At 41.0% G+C, this 16,669-nt stretch overlaps 2 protein-coding genes across 5 annotated transcripts in view; one reads left to right on the forward strand and one right to left on the reverse strand.

Annotated features, from left to right (window-relative positions):
• uggt2 (UDP-glucose glycoprotein glucosyltransferase 2) overlaps positions 1–6,618 on the forward strand; it is a 35,372-nt gene extending 28,754 nt beyond the window's left edge. For 2 of the 4 annotated variants that reach the window (XM_029530041.1, XM_029530042.1), the window contains exons 33-40: positions 1,738–1,854; positions 1,975–2,059; positions 2,649–2,831; positions 2,982–3,142; positions 4,036–4,150; positions 4,268–4,384; positions 4,955–5,120; positions 5,304–6,618. In XM_029530041.1, the coding sequence (XP_029385901.1) occupies positions 1,738–1,854; positions 1,975–2,059; positions 2,649–2,831; positions 2,982–3,142; positions 4,036–4,150; positions 4,268–4,384; positions 4,955–5,120; positions 5,304–5,329 (970 nt within the window). In that variant the 3' untranslated portion in view covers positions 5,330–6,618. The remainder of the gene's footprint in view (positions 1–1,737; positions 1,855–1,974; positions 2,060–2,648; positions 2,832–2,981; positions 3,143–4,035; positions 4,151–4,267; positions 4,385–4,954; positions 5,121–5,303) is intronic. The other 2 variants (XM_029530043.1, XM_029530044.1) reach the window with 2 other exon arrangements.
• A 232-nt stretch (positions 6,619–6,850) lies between these two features.
• On the reverse strand, positions 6,851–15,818 carry dnajc3a (DnaJ (Hsp40) homolog, subfamily C, member 3a). Its single transcript, XM_029530564.1, has 12 exons — positions 15,737–15,818; positions 15,285–15,395; positions 15,047–15,171; positions 14,728–14,802; positions 13,191–13,343; positions 12,879–13,060; positions 12,151–12,270; positions 11,710–11,815; positions 11,497–11,617; positions 8,361–8,493; positions 7,619–7,767; positions 6,851–7,415 (listed from the first exon to the last, which is right to left on the reverse strand). Exons 1-12 carry the CDS (start codon positions 15,816–15,818, stop codon positions 7,264–7,266), a joined length of 1,509 nt encoding a protein of 502 aa, XP_029386424.1. The 3' UTR covers positions 6,851–7,263.
• Positions 15,819–16,669: the final 851 nt, after the last annotated feature.

A 16,669-nucleotide genomic window follows, 5' to 3' on the forward strand; every position in this document is an offset into this window, starting at 1 on the left:
GCGTTTGTGATTGAATGTGGGAGAGACACTCCTTCCCTCATCAGCAGTCTGTTTCAGACAAGGACACAGTTTGACTGCAGACACATCTACCCTCCAGCGCGAACATGATTTCTGTCCACTAAATGTGCCTTGCATCATGAGCCACTGCTCTTTAAAAGCAGTTGGGGTGTATTGGCGTCTAAAAGTGTCCTTTGTAATAAAAAAAAAATATATATATATATCATCAATGTGTTTTATAAAGTTTGTTGATAAGTTAATTCAGTCTTGAGGATGAATGACTGATTTAATGAATATTATCTTTATGTGGGCACACAGTTTGCCTTTTTTTTTTTTTTTTCTTACGGCACAGTGAATGTTTTTTTGTTTTGTTTTGTTTCCGCTGCTTGGCTGTCTGCTATTCAAGTAGCATAACGCACACTACAGAGAAAATCCTGCAGAATAGGTTGTTGTGCATTTACTTACAATTTTGCATCTCCCACTAGAGAGGTTAGTCTTTTTCTTGGGAAGAACTCCTCCAAAGGCAGCACGGTTAGCCCCGTTGCCCAACGACAAGAAGGTCGCAAGTTTGGTTCCCAGGTCTGGGGACTTTCTGTGTGGAGTTAACAAGTTCTCCCCGTGCTTGCGCGGGTTTCCTTCCACCGTCCAAAGCCATGTATGTTTAGGTGACATTAAATTGTCCGTAGGTCTGAGTGTGAGTGGTTGTTTGTTCCTGTCTGTCTGTTTGTGTTGCCCTCTTGGCGACCTGTCCAGGGTGTACCCCCACCCTTGCCCAATATGAGCTGGGATTGGCTCCAGCACCCTCCCACGACCTAGAAACGGATAAGTGTTAGAAGATGAATGAATGAAGGGGAGACTTCCATACTTTTCACACTATTACCAAAATGGCAGTATATCATGCCAACACTGCTTTTAAAAGGAATGAGAGGAGCAGATGTTCTTGAGCATTGTTATTACCGGCCCCTAACACAAATGGCTTTAATGTATGTAAATGCATTTTTGCAACTTGTTTCCCATGTCCTGTGTGGTAAGATTGCACACTGTGGACTTGATGGATAGTGTGTTTTATGCTCTGCAGCCTCACAAAATGGTGACTGTCAAGAAAAATTTACATCCTGTAATATAGTGCTCCAATTTCAAAATTTCGCTGAGCATGTATTTAGCTGTTACATGATCGGACACAAAGCCATTATTAATCTTTACCCTGTATAATAAACTCTCAAGTTGCAATGTCAGTATGCAAGCATAAGGAGCTGCTTAAATCTTCTGCTGCCAAATGCCAAATGCCAAAAGTGTATTTTCCCAGAACACTGTCATTCAATGTTCCATTGAATCATTTAGATATATTGTTTTTATTATTTATATTGTTGATGTTGGTTTCTTTCAATCTTTCTCTGTTTACGTATTTTTCAATTTATGTCTCTATTAACATGTTTTCCAATTTTTATATTCTATATTAGTGTTGTTCTGCTGCACCATGGATGCGAGGGAAACACAATTTCAATCCTTTGTATGTCTTATACATATAGCAGTATTGACAATAATGTTGACTTGACTTGACTTGACTAGAAATAACCCCTCAATATGATGGGCAGCGATGCATGGTTTGTTTGTCTGCTGTGTGGGATAACTATTACTCATGGTTTTACAAAAGCATGGTGGCTACAGGCTTCGTTCTGATTTACTGTCACTGTGTGAATAAGAGGAATCAATCAAAACGACCTGACTCATGTATTACAGTCTCATTCACAGCATCACGGGTGGTGGCTCCAAGAAGGACGATGGAGAAAAGAAGAAAGAAGATGTGCTAAATATATTCTCTGTGGCCTCAGGTCATCTGTATGAGCGCTTTCTGAGGTAGGCCACTCTTGTTTCACCACACACACAGTTATACACTTACTTTCCAGTTCCTACACATTACAGCCCTTTAAATCCTGACCAAGAGACCCCACCCCAACCTTTACTTCTCTATTTCAGAATAATGATGCTGTCTGTCCTTCGGCATACTAAAACACCTGTCAAGTTCTGGTTTCTCAAGAATTACCTCTCCCCATCTTTCAAGGTACTTCTGACTTTATGACTACAGACAAGCATTTTTCCTGCTTATTCAAAATGATGTGATAAATTTCAGATATGAAATTTACAATAGTAAAGAAATATCTGGGTTTTTCACTCCATTGTGATGCTAAATGTTTAATCTCAGGTTCTGGGTGTAAGGTCTGAAAGTGCATTTGTGGTCCCTCTCTGACATATTGACTGCAAAAATAAATAAAATTGCCTTAGGGGTGAATCCAAACAAGTTGTCTTATGATACAGTGAAAAAGGTTTCATGCATGGCAGATATCCTTCAAATGGGCTATATACTATAACACACACTTAATTGCAGCCCTTTGTACGCTTCATTACATCCGCTTTATTCTATCGCTACAGGAATTATTTTGCCTTGTTTAGCTTTTCGTGTTTGCACCTATTGCACATCTAGTTCCACCTTCACATAGCACTCTATTGTAGTGATCTGGACAAATTCATGTGAAGTATACTTCTATAGTTATAACTAACAATATACCTAATTTTAAATTTTTTTTTACCCAAAGCACAGTTTTGTGTTGACTTTTTTGACCTCTGTTGTTGATGTTTGTTGTGACGGTTAGGAGACCATCTCTCACATGGCAGAGTCATACGGTTTCCAGTATGAGTTAGTGCAATACAAGTGGCCCCGCTGGCTCCACCAGCAGACTGAGAAGCAGCGCATTATCTGGGGATACAAGATCCTATTCTTGGATGTTCTCTTCCCCTTGGCCGTAGACAAGATCATCTTTGTGGATGCCGACCAGGTAAGGATAAACTGGAGTGACAGCAGAGTGTATAAGTGAAAGTGAAGTTGTGTGGATCGGTCTCTGCAATGCTGTAAAGATAGCATGAGACTTCACTGCAGTGTCGGCAGTCCACACCGTCCTTGCTGATGTTCTTGGTCTCCTTCTCAGATAGTTCGGGCTGATCTGAAGGAGCTGAGGGATTTAGACTTGGAGGGTGCTCCTTATGGGTACACACCATTTTGTGATAGCCGCAGAGAGATGGAAGGCTATCGCTTTTGGAAAACTGGCTATTGGGCCTCACATCTGGGACACAGAAAATACCACATCAGGTAAAATGTAAAATCAACTATATTTTGGAAACTAACTATTTTGAAAGCTTTCAAAAGAATTAACCATTTTAGCATGGTATTAAAATGTTCCCTTATTCGGGCAATGGGATTTAACCAATCCATTAGAAGGCAACTCTTCAAAAAAAATATTTTTTTGATTGTTGGAGATTTAAAGTAATTCCTTCCAGACTTTCTTGCACAGGCTAAATGAAATGATAGTGAACTCTTCCATTTTGGATGATACACCTTTTGGAAGAAGGAAAAAAAAGTATAATTGGACTGTAGTGTTAATCCAGTTTGAAAAGCTGTTGGGCCGGATTTATTATATTCAACGTTGATACATATGAAATCAAGCATGAATGTTGAACTAGTTCTCTTCCTTGCTGAATGCATGAAGTTGTGCTTTTGTTAGTGTGAAGGCTGACGAAGTGGCAGCTGTTCAACTAGGTGCAGGTGCAGCTGAACACAGCTGCTGGAGTAACTTTCTGTGGTACTTCTACTTCATCACAACATTGGCCAAAAAAAAAAAAAAAAAAAAAAGCGAGAAGTCAGAAAACCACATTTGATTTGAAGGGAAGGAGGTCAGCTGAACAGCAAAGATAAAGGATGATCCATATCACTGAGCCCACGGAAAACATCAAACATGGGGGATATCCTCTGGCAGACTTAAATCTATTAACCGATAAGTGAAATTGCATGGCCCACACATCGGGGTTTATTAATATGCTGTGTTCAGTACAATTATCTGTGTGTGCCTGGGGTATTTATCTCATTATTGAGTCATTTTTTTAATTATTATTATGAAGTCCCTCCTACAGGCTTTTTCTTTCAGGAAATTGTTTCCTCAGACCTGTATCCTACGTCTCCTCTTTTTTCTCCCATATTTCAACCAGCGCTTTGTACGTAGTAGACTTAAAGAAGTTTAGAAAAATTGCAGCAGGGGACAGACTACGGGGCCAGTACCAAGCTTTGAGTCAAGACCCCAACAGTTTGTCCAACCTGGACCAGGTATGTTATTTAGCAATAACACCTCTGTATATATGTGAAGGAGACTTAGTTCTGCTAGCACCTTTGTTCATAAATCATATTTTAATACACTAAAGTATTTTGTTTTTTTGTTTCTAGGACCTTCCTAACAACATGATCCACCAGGTGGCCATCAAGTCTCTTCCTCAGGAGTGGCTGTGGTGTGAGACTTGGTGCGATGATGTCTCCAAAGTCACAGCAAAGACTATAGACCTGGTGAGTCTCAGAGCAAGAGCCATCTGTCACTGTAATGCAGAGACGCTAATCAGTAAGCTTGAGCATCACTAAATAATTCATCATCAAATCTGATTGTCTTTCTTTACATGGTGAAATCTTTCTGCATTATTTACTTGAATCATTATTTTGCTGTGGAAACGTGCCGATGTTTCCACATGAGAGAAATTAACATTGGTATACCATGACTGGCTGTAATAGTGAAGTGTGGCTACTGCAGGCAGCCATAATGTATTCCCAGCCACTAATGTCTACGAGGCACTTGGCATTTAGAAGACAACTGAGCAGCAATCCTGTAGTCTCCTAAACTAATTTAGAGAATTAGTGGGCAGACTCCAGTGGATGGAAATAGGAAGCATTGTTTCATTGTGCTGTAGGACAGTACTTGGTAATTCAGGCACTAGACATGGGCGAACGTCCTTTTAACAGAATTGGAAATCAAATTAGGTTCAAATGGCTGCTGCAGACAGTGCTGGTAATGACCATCTGACTTGTTGGGAGAAAGTGGCCCGGGTGACATGGTTGATGCGTTTGTCTGATTTCCTGCTACAGTGCAATAACCCAAAGACCAAGGAGCCCAAGCTAATGGCTGCAGCAAGGATTGTTCCTGAGTGGGCTGAATACGACAAAGAGTTAAAAGATCTGCTGAGACTGGTTGAGGAAAAAGGAGAACCGCCGAAGGAAAAACAGACTCCCACTCCCTCACAGAGTGAACAAGGTTAATAAAGAAAAACACTCCATGCCTTCAGTGTTTGAACATTTTTGTAGGACAGAGACGTTTTGTAACGCCTGGGTGTTTTGTTGTGCTCAGCCCTTGTCTTTGGTTAAATTGGTTTCTGTGTTACCACTGTGCTCATTTTCATAATTCCTGTCCTGTCCTATTTCCCCTCCCCTCTCACAGCAGACAGCCCGCATGATGAACTTTAGCATCTGCCAGCACCATGCTGAAATGGAACGAGGCAGCACCTTTTGCACGCAGGCCACCTGTGAAGCTTGAAGACAGACAGTTCCTTCTAAACATAGCCATGGAGTGTTGCATCCACAGCAACACAGCCGGGGAAGGATGTCATATTTTCAACGACTGCTTCTGCAGTCCATACGTCTTACAAAATCAACATGTGATGTAAGTTTTAAATGCTGGGGTTGATCTCCTGGCTCGCCATCAGGACTACAGTCAGGTCCTGTCAATATGTGGTTACCAGAAAATGAAGTGAACTCAGAAAGAGCAATGGCTCCGTCAAACCACTCTTTTTGGTGTGCACATGATGAGAACTAGCTGGAATATACTGCACTGATAAATAATGCAGAATTAACAATCAAATGGACAACGCATATTTCTGATAAATTAATTCTTAAGTGTTGATGTTTGTGTACAGCTTTTTCAAAAAGCCAATATATTTACATATTCTCCATTAGACTTTAGAAACGATGACACTACATGTTGATTAAAATGCCCAAAGTTATGTCGATGCATTAAAAGAGCAGTTAATATTGAATTTACAGTTCTCTGGACTCCGCCCCTTGAACAGGCATCGTCCAATTATAACACAACTGCTGAAACCAGCCATGGCAGTGTTTAAAGTATCATTTACTATTTATTTTTACCAGTTTTACCAGTTATTATTAATTAGACAAGATTATCTGGACTACATCTGCAGCTACCTGCCGAACCAACAATGGATCATGTTCTTTTCATTTTAATGGAATGACATTGACCATCTCTGGCTTGCTGTCTTTATCCTTTAATGTTGAATGACACAGCTTATGTTGATATGTCCTATGCATTAATGGGGGGCTGGACAAGCACAGCAGTAGGAACTAGTACGGGGGGCGTGGCTTAGAGAACTGCCAAGTATGACTTAGCTAACTAAGTTTATTATTATTATCATCATCAAATTATTGAACCAAGAATCCTTATTTGCACACCACAGGTCATGGTTTATGTAGATTAGAAGAATATAGTTAGAATCCTAAGTTATTTCAGCATGTTTGTCTTATTGTACATTCAGCTTCAGTGTATTAATTTTTTTACATTTAAATTCCTCAATGAACCAGTAATTTGTCTCAGGAATAAGATGTGTTGCTGCTTGACTGAGGCCAAAAGCAGTTTGGAAAATGGGGCAGGGACTCTGCTTTCAAGGCACCAATCTTTCACTGCTGTGTCAAATAGAGAAGTTTATATTACTGTCTGGTGGGAAAAATAAATCTTTGTTACAAAAATGTCTTTACAAAAGCTTCTGGTGGAATCACTTCTCTTGATGGTGGATGTTTGTGTTTAAAATGCATCTAAGTGAAGGGATTCTCTAATTTGTTCTCCCTGAAAATGCATTTAGAGGGAAAATCAAGAAAGGTTGGATGTAATGAACTTCCATTATTACTTTCCATTTCTGGAACTATAGATTCAGTCCACAAAAAAAAAAAAAGCAAATTACTCTCCAACCCATCCAATCAGCAATATATTCTCATTTTAATATACATAAATATCTCTTTATTTACACTTCAGAAAAATTCCATTCATATAAAAATAGTGCTGTACTTATGTACAAACTGAATCTTTTGAATGGATATGAATTGCAGAGTGTACAATATGTGGGAAAGATGAAAGATTAACCGTTTGCTCCTGTCAGATAAAAGCTGCTTCACACATGGCAAATATTTATCACAGGAACAGTACTTCCCCCAACAGAATCTGAAGTTGTCTTACTCAACAAAGCTGCATCTTTAATTAAGGTCACTGAATTAAAGTCCCAATTGGCTCCATCTTTCTGGGACACTTCCTGGTACACACTGACAATGCGATCTCCCTTTTAAATAGGAAGGAAAATACAAAAATCCACTCCAGCAGTCGTGGATGAGAATCTTCAGTTGAAGTTGAATTTAAAGCTAAATGGACCAGAACCAAATGGATTGAAACCCTGGAAGCCGTGGAAGCCTCCGTGAAAGTGCTGATGGTGACTCTGCTGGCTCTCTGGGTCCATGGGGTCCTCCCCGTGGTCAAACTTGGTTCTCATCTCTAGAACACATGCACATTGAGCATGTCAGTAAAGATGCAGAAGTGGTAGATATGTGACATCAGTTTGGTTAAGGCACAGCGTCGGTCTATGAGCCAATACAACCATTACACACTCATGATGCCCAGAACAAAGCCTCCTCAGAGGTCTGACATTTACTGGGAGACCGGCACTAACAACTTTCTCTGCACTCCAGACTTCTTACCTGGGTCAGTGAGAACCTCTTTGGCCTGGGCAATGTCTATAAATTTCTTTTCAGCCTTCTTCTTTTCCTCTGGATCCTGGAAGTTGTCCGGATGCCACTGTTGTGCCAGTTTCCTGTAGGCTTTTATAATCTCCTTTTTCTGGGCCGTTCTGTGATCGTGGGGAGAGTATTATTAGTACATTGACTGAAGATAAGAACAGCTTTTCCATGTAAGCTACCCCTAATAATACTCTGTCAGGGAAGTGTTCAGGACTTCCTCTGTGATAAACGGTTACTTTTTATAACTACATGTGCCTCTGTTTGCTTTCATCCCCATCTTAAACTAACAGTAGTGCTTTTGAACTCAAAATGCTTCCACAAGAAATTTATGTAACAAAGCTTATTTGTGGTTTTCAATTGGCTTCACACATTGAATGACCACAAAAAACACAATCTGACTGGAAAGCCTTTCACGTTTCACTCTCTGGACAGATGCTTTTATCGAAAGCAAATTCAAAAATGGGAGACCTCAGTAAAGTTTCAGTAAAGTAGGAGACCTTGCAGCAAGTATTTAAGTGCCGGATCTACATAAAGAAGTGCTAGCTAGGGTTCTGAGACAGGAGCCTCTTATTGAAGATGAGGGCAAAACTAGTTTCTATCTCTCTGAACACCTGCATTATACCCCGCTCACCTTAGATGTCCCCTGGAGAATCTATGAAATTCTGGAACAAACATAAAAAAAAATCCCATGATCAGTGCCCACCTCTTCACCCCCAGGATCTTATAGTAGTCCCTCTTCTGAGACTGTTTGAGAAGTCGCTGAGCTCTCTCCAGGCCTTCTTTGATCTGACGGTCGTTCTCACTGTGTTTGGCAGCGGTCTCGTAGTCCTTAATAGCTGGAAAAATAAAGATGCAGGATAGCATTGGTATTGCGCACACATAAAACACAGCCGCTGGGAAGTGAGTGACAGAATTACAGTATTCATTCGAAAACCTTGTGGCTACCATCAACACGGAATAAAATACGTTTGAGGAATAACACTCGAATTCTTCGTCTGAGTCTCTGCGCGCACACACGCACACACACACACACACACCAACAACACACACACACACACACAAAGAAGCCACCACCCCAAAAAAAATCCCACAAGAATCAGCAGATAACTCCCTGCTGAGACTCTCAGAGACTCCTGTCACAGCTGTGCTCATCTGGATTGAATTGCTGGATGCACTACTTAAAACAATCAGCAGTCATGATCGAAAGCTTTACTGAATCAATCCAAGATGAGAAAATAATACTCGTGTTCGTAGCCATAGTTTACCATCAGCGAAATGTCTGAACTTCTACTTTGGTCCTGAAAAGCCTTTTATTCATTTAGCAGCTCCGTTGTATTCGGCTCATGTTGCAGAGGCTCCGGGCTGTTTGAGCGTGTGTGTTAGGGTGCTTTAAGGCTTGTTTACCCTGTGAGGTGCACCCAGGTGAATTTAACACCCATGGGTTCTGACAACTTAAAAGCCCACACAAGGTCTGGCCTCCCCACCTGCCCGTGTGTTCGTGCTCAGCCAGTATCTGTTGTGTTGCAGGGCTGATGGCGTCTTGGTGAAGGATGTTATTACCTTCCTGGAGGGCTGGTGGTGGGAGTCGTGGGATTAATTGGACTTCTTTGCGTGCGAGTGTGTGTTGGTTTGCCCTCGTTTCAAATAAGTTGAGAGCCACCTTTTCAGGGTCTGGTCTGTAAATGGGACCCTTATGAATCAATTATGTGAAATAAATGAAGTGACACGGAGCTTTAAAACAACTCCTTTCCTACTTTTATAGGTACATTTTCTTTGTGTGTCTTTGTGTGTGTGCGTGCATTTGACACTTCTGTGAGCTTTTATCTGAGATTAAACTAAATAACAACAGCACAACCTCAAGTGCATCTTAAGTGCTCAGCTCTGGCTTTTAAGGATTTTATAAATAGTTGTATCACTTATTTTCTTCTTTAAAAGAGATGCTCACGTGGTCTAACTCCTCAGACAATAGAGGGTTTTTGTTGCACTGACCCACAGTGCTGTGGTTCTTTCTACTCCTGTGCCAGTTTGCTATTTTGGTTACTTGCGCCACAATGGGAGGAGAGGCATAGCAGGGGAAATGTCACAGGCAATCCAGCAGCGTGCCGAGCACGTTTAGTTGTTTTGAACAGGTCAGCAGCACGCCGCTCCTGTTTTCTGATCTTTTTGTCACTCTAATTATTTCAAGCGCACGCATGTAATCTTTTCTATGATCCCACAAGCTGGTTTTATTAAAAATCTGCTATCAGCTCGCTTTTTTTTTTTTACATTATTATTAGACATATAGTTGCACAAAATTGAAAAAGAAAAAAAAAATCTCCATTCTTCAGTGCACGACACTGGTAGGCTTTCAATCAATACTTCCCCTTTTTTTGTTCTTTATGCTGCGCAAATCAACAGGAGTGTTGGGACTCTGCTGCATTGTCTTATCATTCACAGCCGGAATCAGCTGACATCTACCCTGCCCTATTAAAGTGAGTGTCTGCAGGGTTTTTTTTTTTTTTTTCTTGTGTTCTGCAAAGTTTCAAGTGACTCCTTCTCTTTACACTATTGCATTACACCTTTAGCATTTTGCCCTTTAAATATTCTGTTACTCATTCTTTCCACACGTCTGCCAAATTTAAACTTGATGTCTTGGAGTCTATTTGGAAATTGTTTGTATTGGATTTACATCTTATCCCGTATTAAAGCCAGCATTTCTGGCTGGTCTCATGGAAACCCACAGAGTCGAATATATGAGAGCTTCCAAGAGGGTTTGTGATGGACAGAGCTGCTCATCCTGGGTTTGAATATTCTACTGGCAGTTTTTATACGAACACGGGTTGAGATGGACAGTTTACATTAAATAACAAATTTAATTGGCAAATAAATGTAAAATGTAGGCAGGAGATTCTGACAAAATTATCGATTGCTTGTTTGCACAGCGGTGGCAGAACATGAGGTGACAGGGAAAGCACTGGCCGGGAGGCAGACTATTCCTGGGGGTTTCACCATCTGCCATCACTGGACTTTCTTCGGTTTTGACGACAGGTAATGCAGTCTGTTGTTTCTGCCCCTGCCACCACAGCGTCATGGAGACAGTCTTTACTGTGTAATTTTAGACAGTAGTGCAGCGCTACATGTTGCAAGCTGTATTTATCTCTGACACACTGCACTTCACAACTAATTCTAAATGACGTGGCACAATGTTCTTTTTTCAGTTTTCAGACGTTGTGGTCATGGGCTTTAGCCGAATTAGACATGGAAACTATTGACGGATTTATCTGTATATGGTCTTTATCGTGCTTATTCAAATTCATAAGAGTTTGGTGATGAACTGAACAAGTGTGTTAAATGTGATTAAATGGGACAGAATTGAATGATGCACCATTGTCGTTTTCACTTTGATTCACTGTGTTTCCCTGGAAGTGTTACAAGGACCCCCTGTGTTAAGCTCCTGCCATAACATCAGCCAGAGAGATATATACAGATAAACATATAGGTGAAGAATGTTACAGCCATCTTTCAGTACAATCTAGGCCGGCACAAGAGCCGTATTAGGCAAAACCTCAGCGATAAATATATAGTTGATTTAAAGCCAAAGTCAAGAGCTGTCCATTTTAAATTCTGTGGAGGTACAATCCATTTTAATAATAAATGGGAGAGGCCAAGTTGTGCAGATGCTTTGCTCTCATCACAAAAACATCACTATGAGGTCTCAAAAAAAAAAAAAAAAATTGTCTATCCAACACCGAGACCCTCACTGACACAATGAAGTGTGTATGTGCTTCTGATTGTGGAAATTTTATGGACTGACGCGACTAAATTGAATTTAAAAAATAAATTACATTTGACAGGCCTACCTTCCTCATACTGTTCGTCTTGGACGTAGGCCTCAGCTCTGTTCTTCAGCACGTTCACATTCTCCGGGTCTGACTGAAGGACTTCACTGCACACTGAGATGGCCCTGCTGGCCTGCTGGCCCTGTTCGTAATGAAAGAAAAATATAGCTACATTAAGTAATAAAAGCCCAGAGTGAGATAATCCATCTTGTGGCTATAGCTAAGGAGTCTTACCTGTGTGAGTGCGTGGCAGATGCGCTCCTTGGCTAGGAGAGCGAAATGCTGCACTCTGGGCTCCGTCTTCATCACTGCCTCGTATTTGTTCACTGCTTCTTCGTACCTAAATGAGTAAAAAGTGGGTGGGTGTTTCAACGACACTGGGGCGAAACAGCAGAATGTAACACAGATAATTGCAGCCACAACCATCAGGCTGCTGTTATTCTCAAGGTTTAGTCTTCTGAATATGATATCTTGTGTATGTCAAATATGATTCGACATCCATTCATGTTAAGATGGGATTTGCACGCCTGTTTTGACGAGCAGAAAGTCGAGTGTGCTTAAGGATAAGGAAGCAGTCGCAGATGATGCAATCCCTGGTATTCAGTGGGGATATTATTGTATATTTACACAGAAGCACAATAACACAAACACACACACATTTACACGCACCCCTACCTCTGCTCTTGGATGAGTTCCTCTGCAGACTGGATCTGTTTGTTGAGCTTCTTGACCTGCTTGTAATGGCTGTAACACTGCTTGTGATCAGGATCCAGCTTCAGGCATTCCCGCACTTCACTGCAGAAGAGGAAGAATGTAAAAGTGTGTGTTTTCTGTGTTGACTGGTTTACTGTATGTGCTTTATTGCCAACTCGCAGAGAGCGGACAAAAATAACAAGGACCCACAACAGTCAAGCAGTAACAATATTTGATGAACACTCGGTGAAGCTCAAGCTGTTCTGATTGCAACTTTGTGGTTATATTGGAAGCTATAATTTGTGTTGCTGTCTAACAAATATCCTGTTGTATCACACAGAGGTGTTGCTGAGAGTAAAATTTGTTAATGTTGCTTCTCTTTTGCTAATGTAGTTTCTAGGTGTTCGTGTGTGTCCTCATGTCTTTGGTTCCACTTAAGAAAAATGCTAATAAAAATTTCACTGAAAAATGTAATTGACAAAAATATCCAACTGTAATGATATTCCATTTTTAATTGGTTGTGCAGCTGTACTTTTACAATAGTGTTGGGTTGGTTTTGTAGATCAATATAAATTATACATAAATATTGATCACGTGGAAGGTGGTAAAATATCCATACACGTTTGTGCATATTATGCTAGAAAGCTCTTTTACTGACCCCAAATCATTTATTTTTTGAATAATTTTTGGTGAAATTGAGTAGGTCTTACTTGAGGGACATCTCATGGTCTCCAAGGTTATAGTAGATGGTGCTGAGTTTATAGAAAGCCTGGGTATTGTCATTCTTTAACTTGGATGCAGCTTTAAGGTCGCTGATGGCCTTCCCCATCTCTCCCATTTGGATAAAACACTCGGCTCTCATCTCACGAGAAGTCACGTCCCAAACGCAAGTCTGTCACAGGTGGACAGTGACACTTTGAATACACAATCGCTCTGTACACGTTATGCAGTAATGATAACACAGACAATGTTATGCTGGCAGGAAAATTAGGCAATGCTGACAAGACAGGTAGGTCTCTTACTTCAATCACCGTGTCGAGCTGTGCAGCAGCTGTCATATAATCCTGGCTGCTGAAGCTGCTCTGTGCTTGAGCCACCAGCCGCTGGATTTCATCAGATTTTGTGAGCTGACTTTTGGCCTCTTTCTCTTCTTTGTCATTGGGGTTGGACTTCAGCTGGAGGAGGGCAATGAACGACAAAATTAAACTCAAGGCAGATATATGATAAATAGATGTATGTTTAATATCCAAGCATGATGTGAGGTCTTACTCTCGAGTATTTTAGTGCCAACTTTGCCTTCTGGAAGCAACACCTATCACAGCAGTACTTAAAATTCCTTACACCTGTTACATCATAATTATCCTCATCATAGAGGTCATCATATTTACAAAAGCAACCTCAGCAAAAGAACCAACCTTCACAAGCAGCCCTGGCTACCTTTGAAGTTCTGCTTAGGAAAGAGTGTAATGTATAACTTTGATGCATTATTGTGGACTGCTGAAGCAGCAGGACAGCATGCCCCTCTGACCAGATACATTGACATCATACCAGCAGAATGTTGTCCATGTAAAATGGGGTATGCACAGAAGGCTTTTGCTGGGACTTCTAACTCAATACTCTTTTGAAGCGGAAGCTGTATTAGAGCTGATTGCAACTGTGAAACTTCCTGCTTTAGTCTGTGACTTTAAACTTTATCAGTCTCAAACAAAGTGCTCCATGTCACTTTAGCCCTCATATTAAAGCCTGCAAAAGGAAATGGAGGACCAACTGCTACAAATAGGGAAGTCAATCAGAGGCTAATTTTCTTTGATATAAGGGAGTGAAAAGTAAAAGCGCTAATGATCAGAAAAGGCCTGTGGGAGACGAGAGGTAGGGTGGCAGCAGGTCAGCCATATGCCCCGAGCAAACTGTGGCATTATCTGACAGAGGAGGCACTTTTTATCCACCTGCATGATAATCTCACCTGAGAATACAGCAGCTTTAAATGTAGAATACTAATTAATCGAAGCTATAACAAGAGCATTTGTGTTCAGTCCAATTGTTTTAGAAGATGCATTAGCGAGTTCCTGACTTAATCCTTAACAATTGCCTCTAACTGATCCCTGAGGCCCAAAAGAGAGCTCACTGACAAAGTAATTGTTATTTTTTATGTAGGGAGGTTTATGGGTGCAGGGTGCATGTTTAACATAATATCACTGAACATTGTTGCTGCTTGATTTCAAAGAATGTTATTGAATCCAATCCCAAATTAAATTACTCACATTGTCAGCCTTGTAGTACAACTGCACATTGTAGTGTGATAAATCAAGTGCGCTCAGTTATAGAAATATTCTTCATGACAACGTGGACGCTAATATGTTGAATCCTCCTGTTTTCAGCCATAACAGAAACCAGAGAAATGGATGTTCTATGCTAAAGTGTCGAGTCCCCACAACAGCAGGCCACTGATCAACACTGACACCTCCTGGTGATCTCTAATTCTTGTCTAACAAAAATAATGAACACTACTTAGTCTTGCTGCTGCAAAGCTTGAACTGGATACTCCCTTACTGTACTTACCACCTTCTTGAAGTCACTCTCAGCTTCATCAAGCCTTCCCTGCTTGAGAAGGAGATTTCCTCTCTGCAGCCTTGCCTGTCAAGAGTGAAGAGACTTGTTCAGACTCTTATCAACACAGCTGACATAACTTACCAGCTTCCCATCGTAGCTGTCACTGCAGCCAACGACAAAAAGTGCATGATGGAAAACATATGCACGCACATAGCAGCTACCTCCTATTATGGCGGACTCTGTGTGTGCATCTGTGCTGCAGATGCACCGTGATATAAGCATATGCAAAAGATTTCAACCCGGCCGATGTGAAACAGCGGAAACTCACTGAGGTGAAGTCCGGTTTGAGCTCAATGACCCTGCTCAAATCTGGCAGTGCAGACTTTGACTTTCCCATAGCTAGAAACACAGTTGCTCTTCTGTAGTAGGCCATGTAGTTCTTGGGATCTCCGTCTGGCAAAAGAACATAAAAACATGGCTGCAAAAGTTTTGATTTGCACTTGTTAACACACACACACACACACACACACACACACCCCCAAAAACGACATGTTTCTGGCATTTACCTACGACAGCATGGAAATGAGAGAGGGCATCGGCCAGCTGACCGGCAGCCAGCAGCTTCTTCCCCATCTCCATATGATTGTCCACGCTGCCATCCTTGCCACATTTCACCCCTGAAACACACACGTAACACACATAACACACAACACCGAGGACATTTCCGCACAACAATACTGGCCCGAAGAAAGCGGTCATGTGTTTTTTGTTGAGCTGTGCCGGAAAACAAACTCCTCGCTTTCACTGACAAGCAGTTAGCAGCTAGCTAGCTTTCCCGTTAGCCTGCACTGAGGTGGATTTGAGCTGACTGATATCAGCGATGACAGCCTAAATTCAGCTTATTAAAAAAAAAAAAAAGCTGCCCGGTCACTCCTGGTCAAAGTGCTGCCAACGTTACTTATCACCTATCTCCGTTTGTCCCGTAAAATTAAAGTAGAAAAACTTGTTAGCTTCTTACCTTCATACCTCATGTCAATCAACACAAGAACATATGGGATGTAAGTCAGTACTCTGTGAGCTACATGGTCAATCGAAACCATAGTTAAATTTAATGTATTTTCTTTCCTCGTAAGGTCTTCAGACTACGTTATTTTATATATATATATATATATATATATTTTTTTTTTTTTAACTAATGTTTGTCTTCACTCTGCTCAGACTCATGAGTTGAGTGTTGATCAGCATATTGCTCCTCTTCCTCAGCCTGCAGGTCGTGGGCGGCTCTGATTGGTCGATGGGCTGGGAAGCCACGCCCACTCATGCTGGTTCAACAGAGTGGAGCCACGGCAGCAATAATGTGTGTGTGTGTGTGTGTGTGTGTGTGTGTGTGTGTGTGTGTGTGTGTGTGTGTGTGTGTGTGTGTCTTGCCATGAGCTAATTTGGATGACAAACTGCTGCCAAACGCAACATTTGCAATTTGAAAAAACATTGTTCGTTTAAGGTTCATTTATTTGTGTAATGCATTATTAGAGAATGTCCTCACAAAAAGAGGAGAATTATATCTTATTTGATTTTATTTTTATTTGCTTGGCTATCTGTATACAGTTATATATAGTCCTATCCCACAACGTCCTGGTTCATCCTCTGTAGAGGGTTAGTGGAAACATGCAGTCTCCAACCCCTCAGCATTGGTTTTCATAGTGAAGGGGTCAAAAGGAGGCAGGATTTAAAACTCTTTTAAAACAAGCCTCAACTCACTTCCTCTGGCATTAGGATTTTCCTCTGGGGTTGGACCTGATATTTCATTCAGCATCACGAAGATCGAGGACACATCCTTTGAATTGGTGGGAAAAGAGGTGACAGGTGCGGCTCCACAGAAATAAAAATAAAAATAAAAATAAAAATAAAAATAAAAATTAAATAAAATAAAAGTGAAAAACACCCAAACACA

Source organism: Echeneis naucrates, chromosome 21 (assembly GCF_900963305.1).
Source record: "Echeneis naucrates chromosome 21, fEcheNa1.1, whole genome shotgun sequence".
In the NCBI taxonomy this organism is placed as follows: Eukaryota; Metazoa; Chordata; class Actinopteri; order Carangiformes; family Echeneidae; genus Echeneis; species Echeneis naucrates.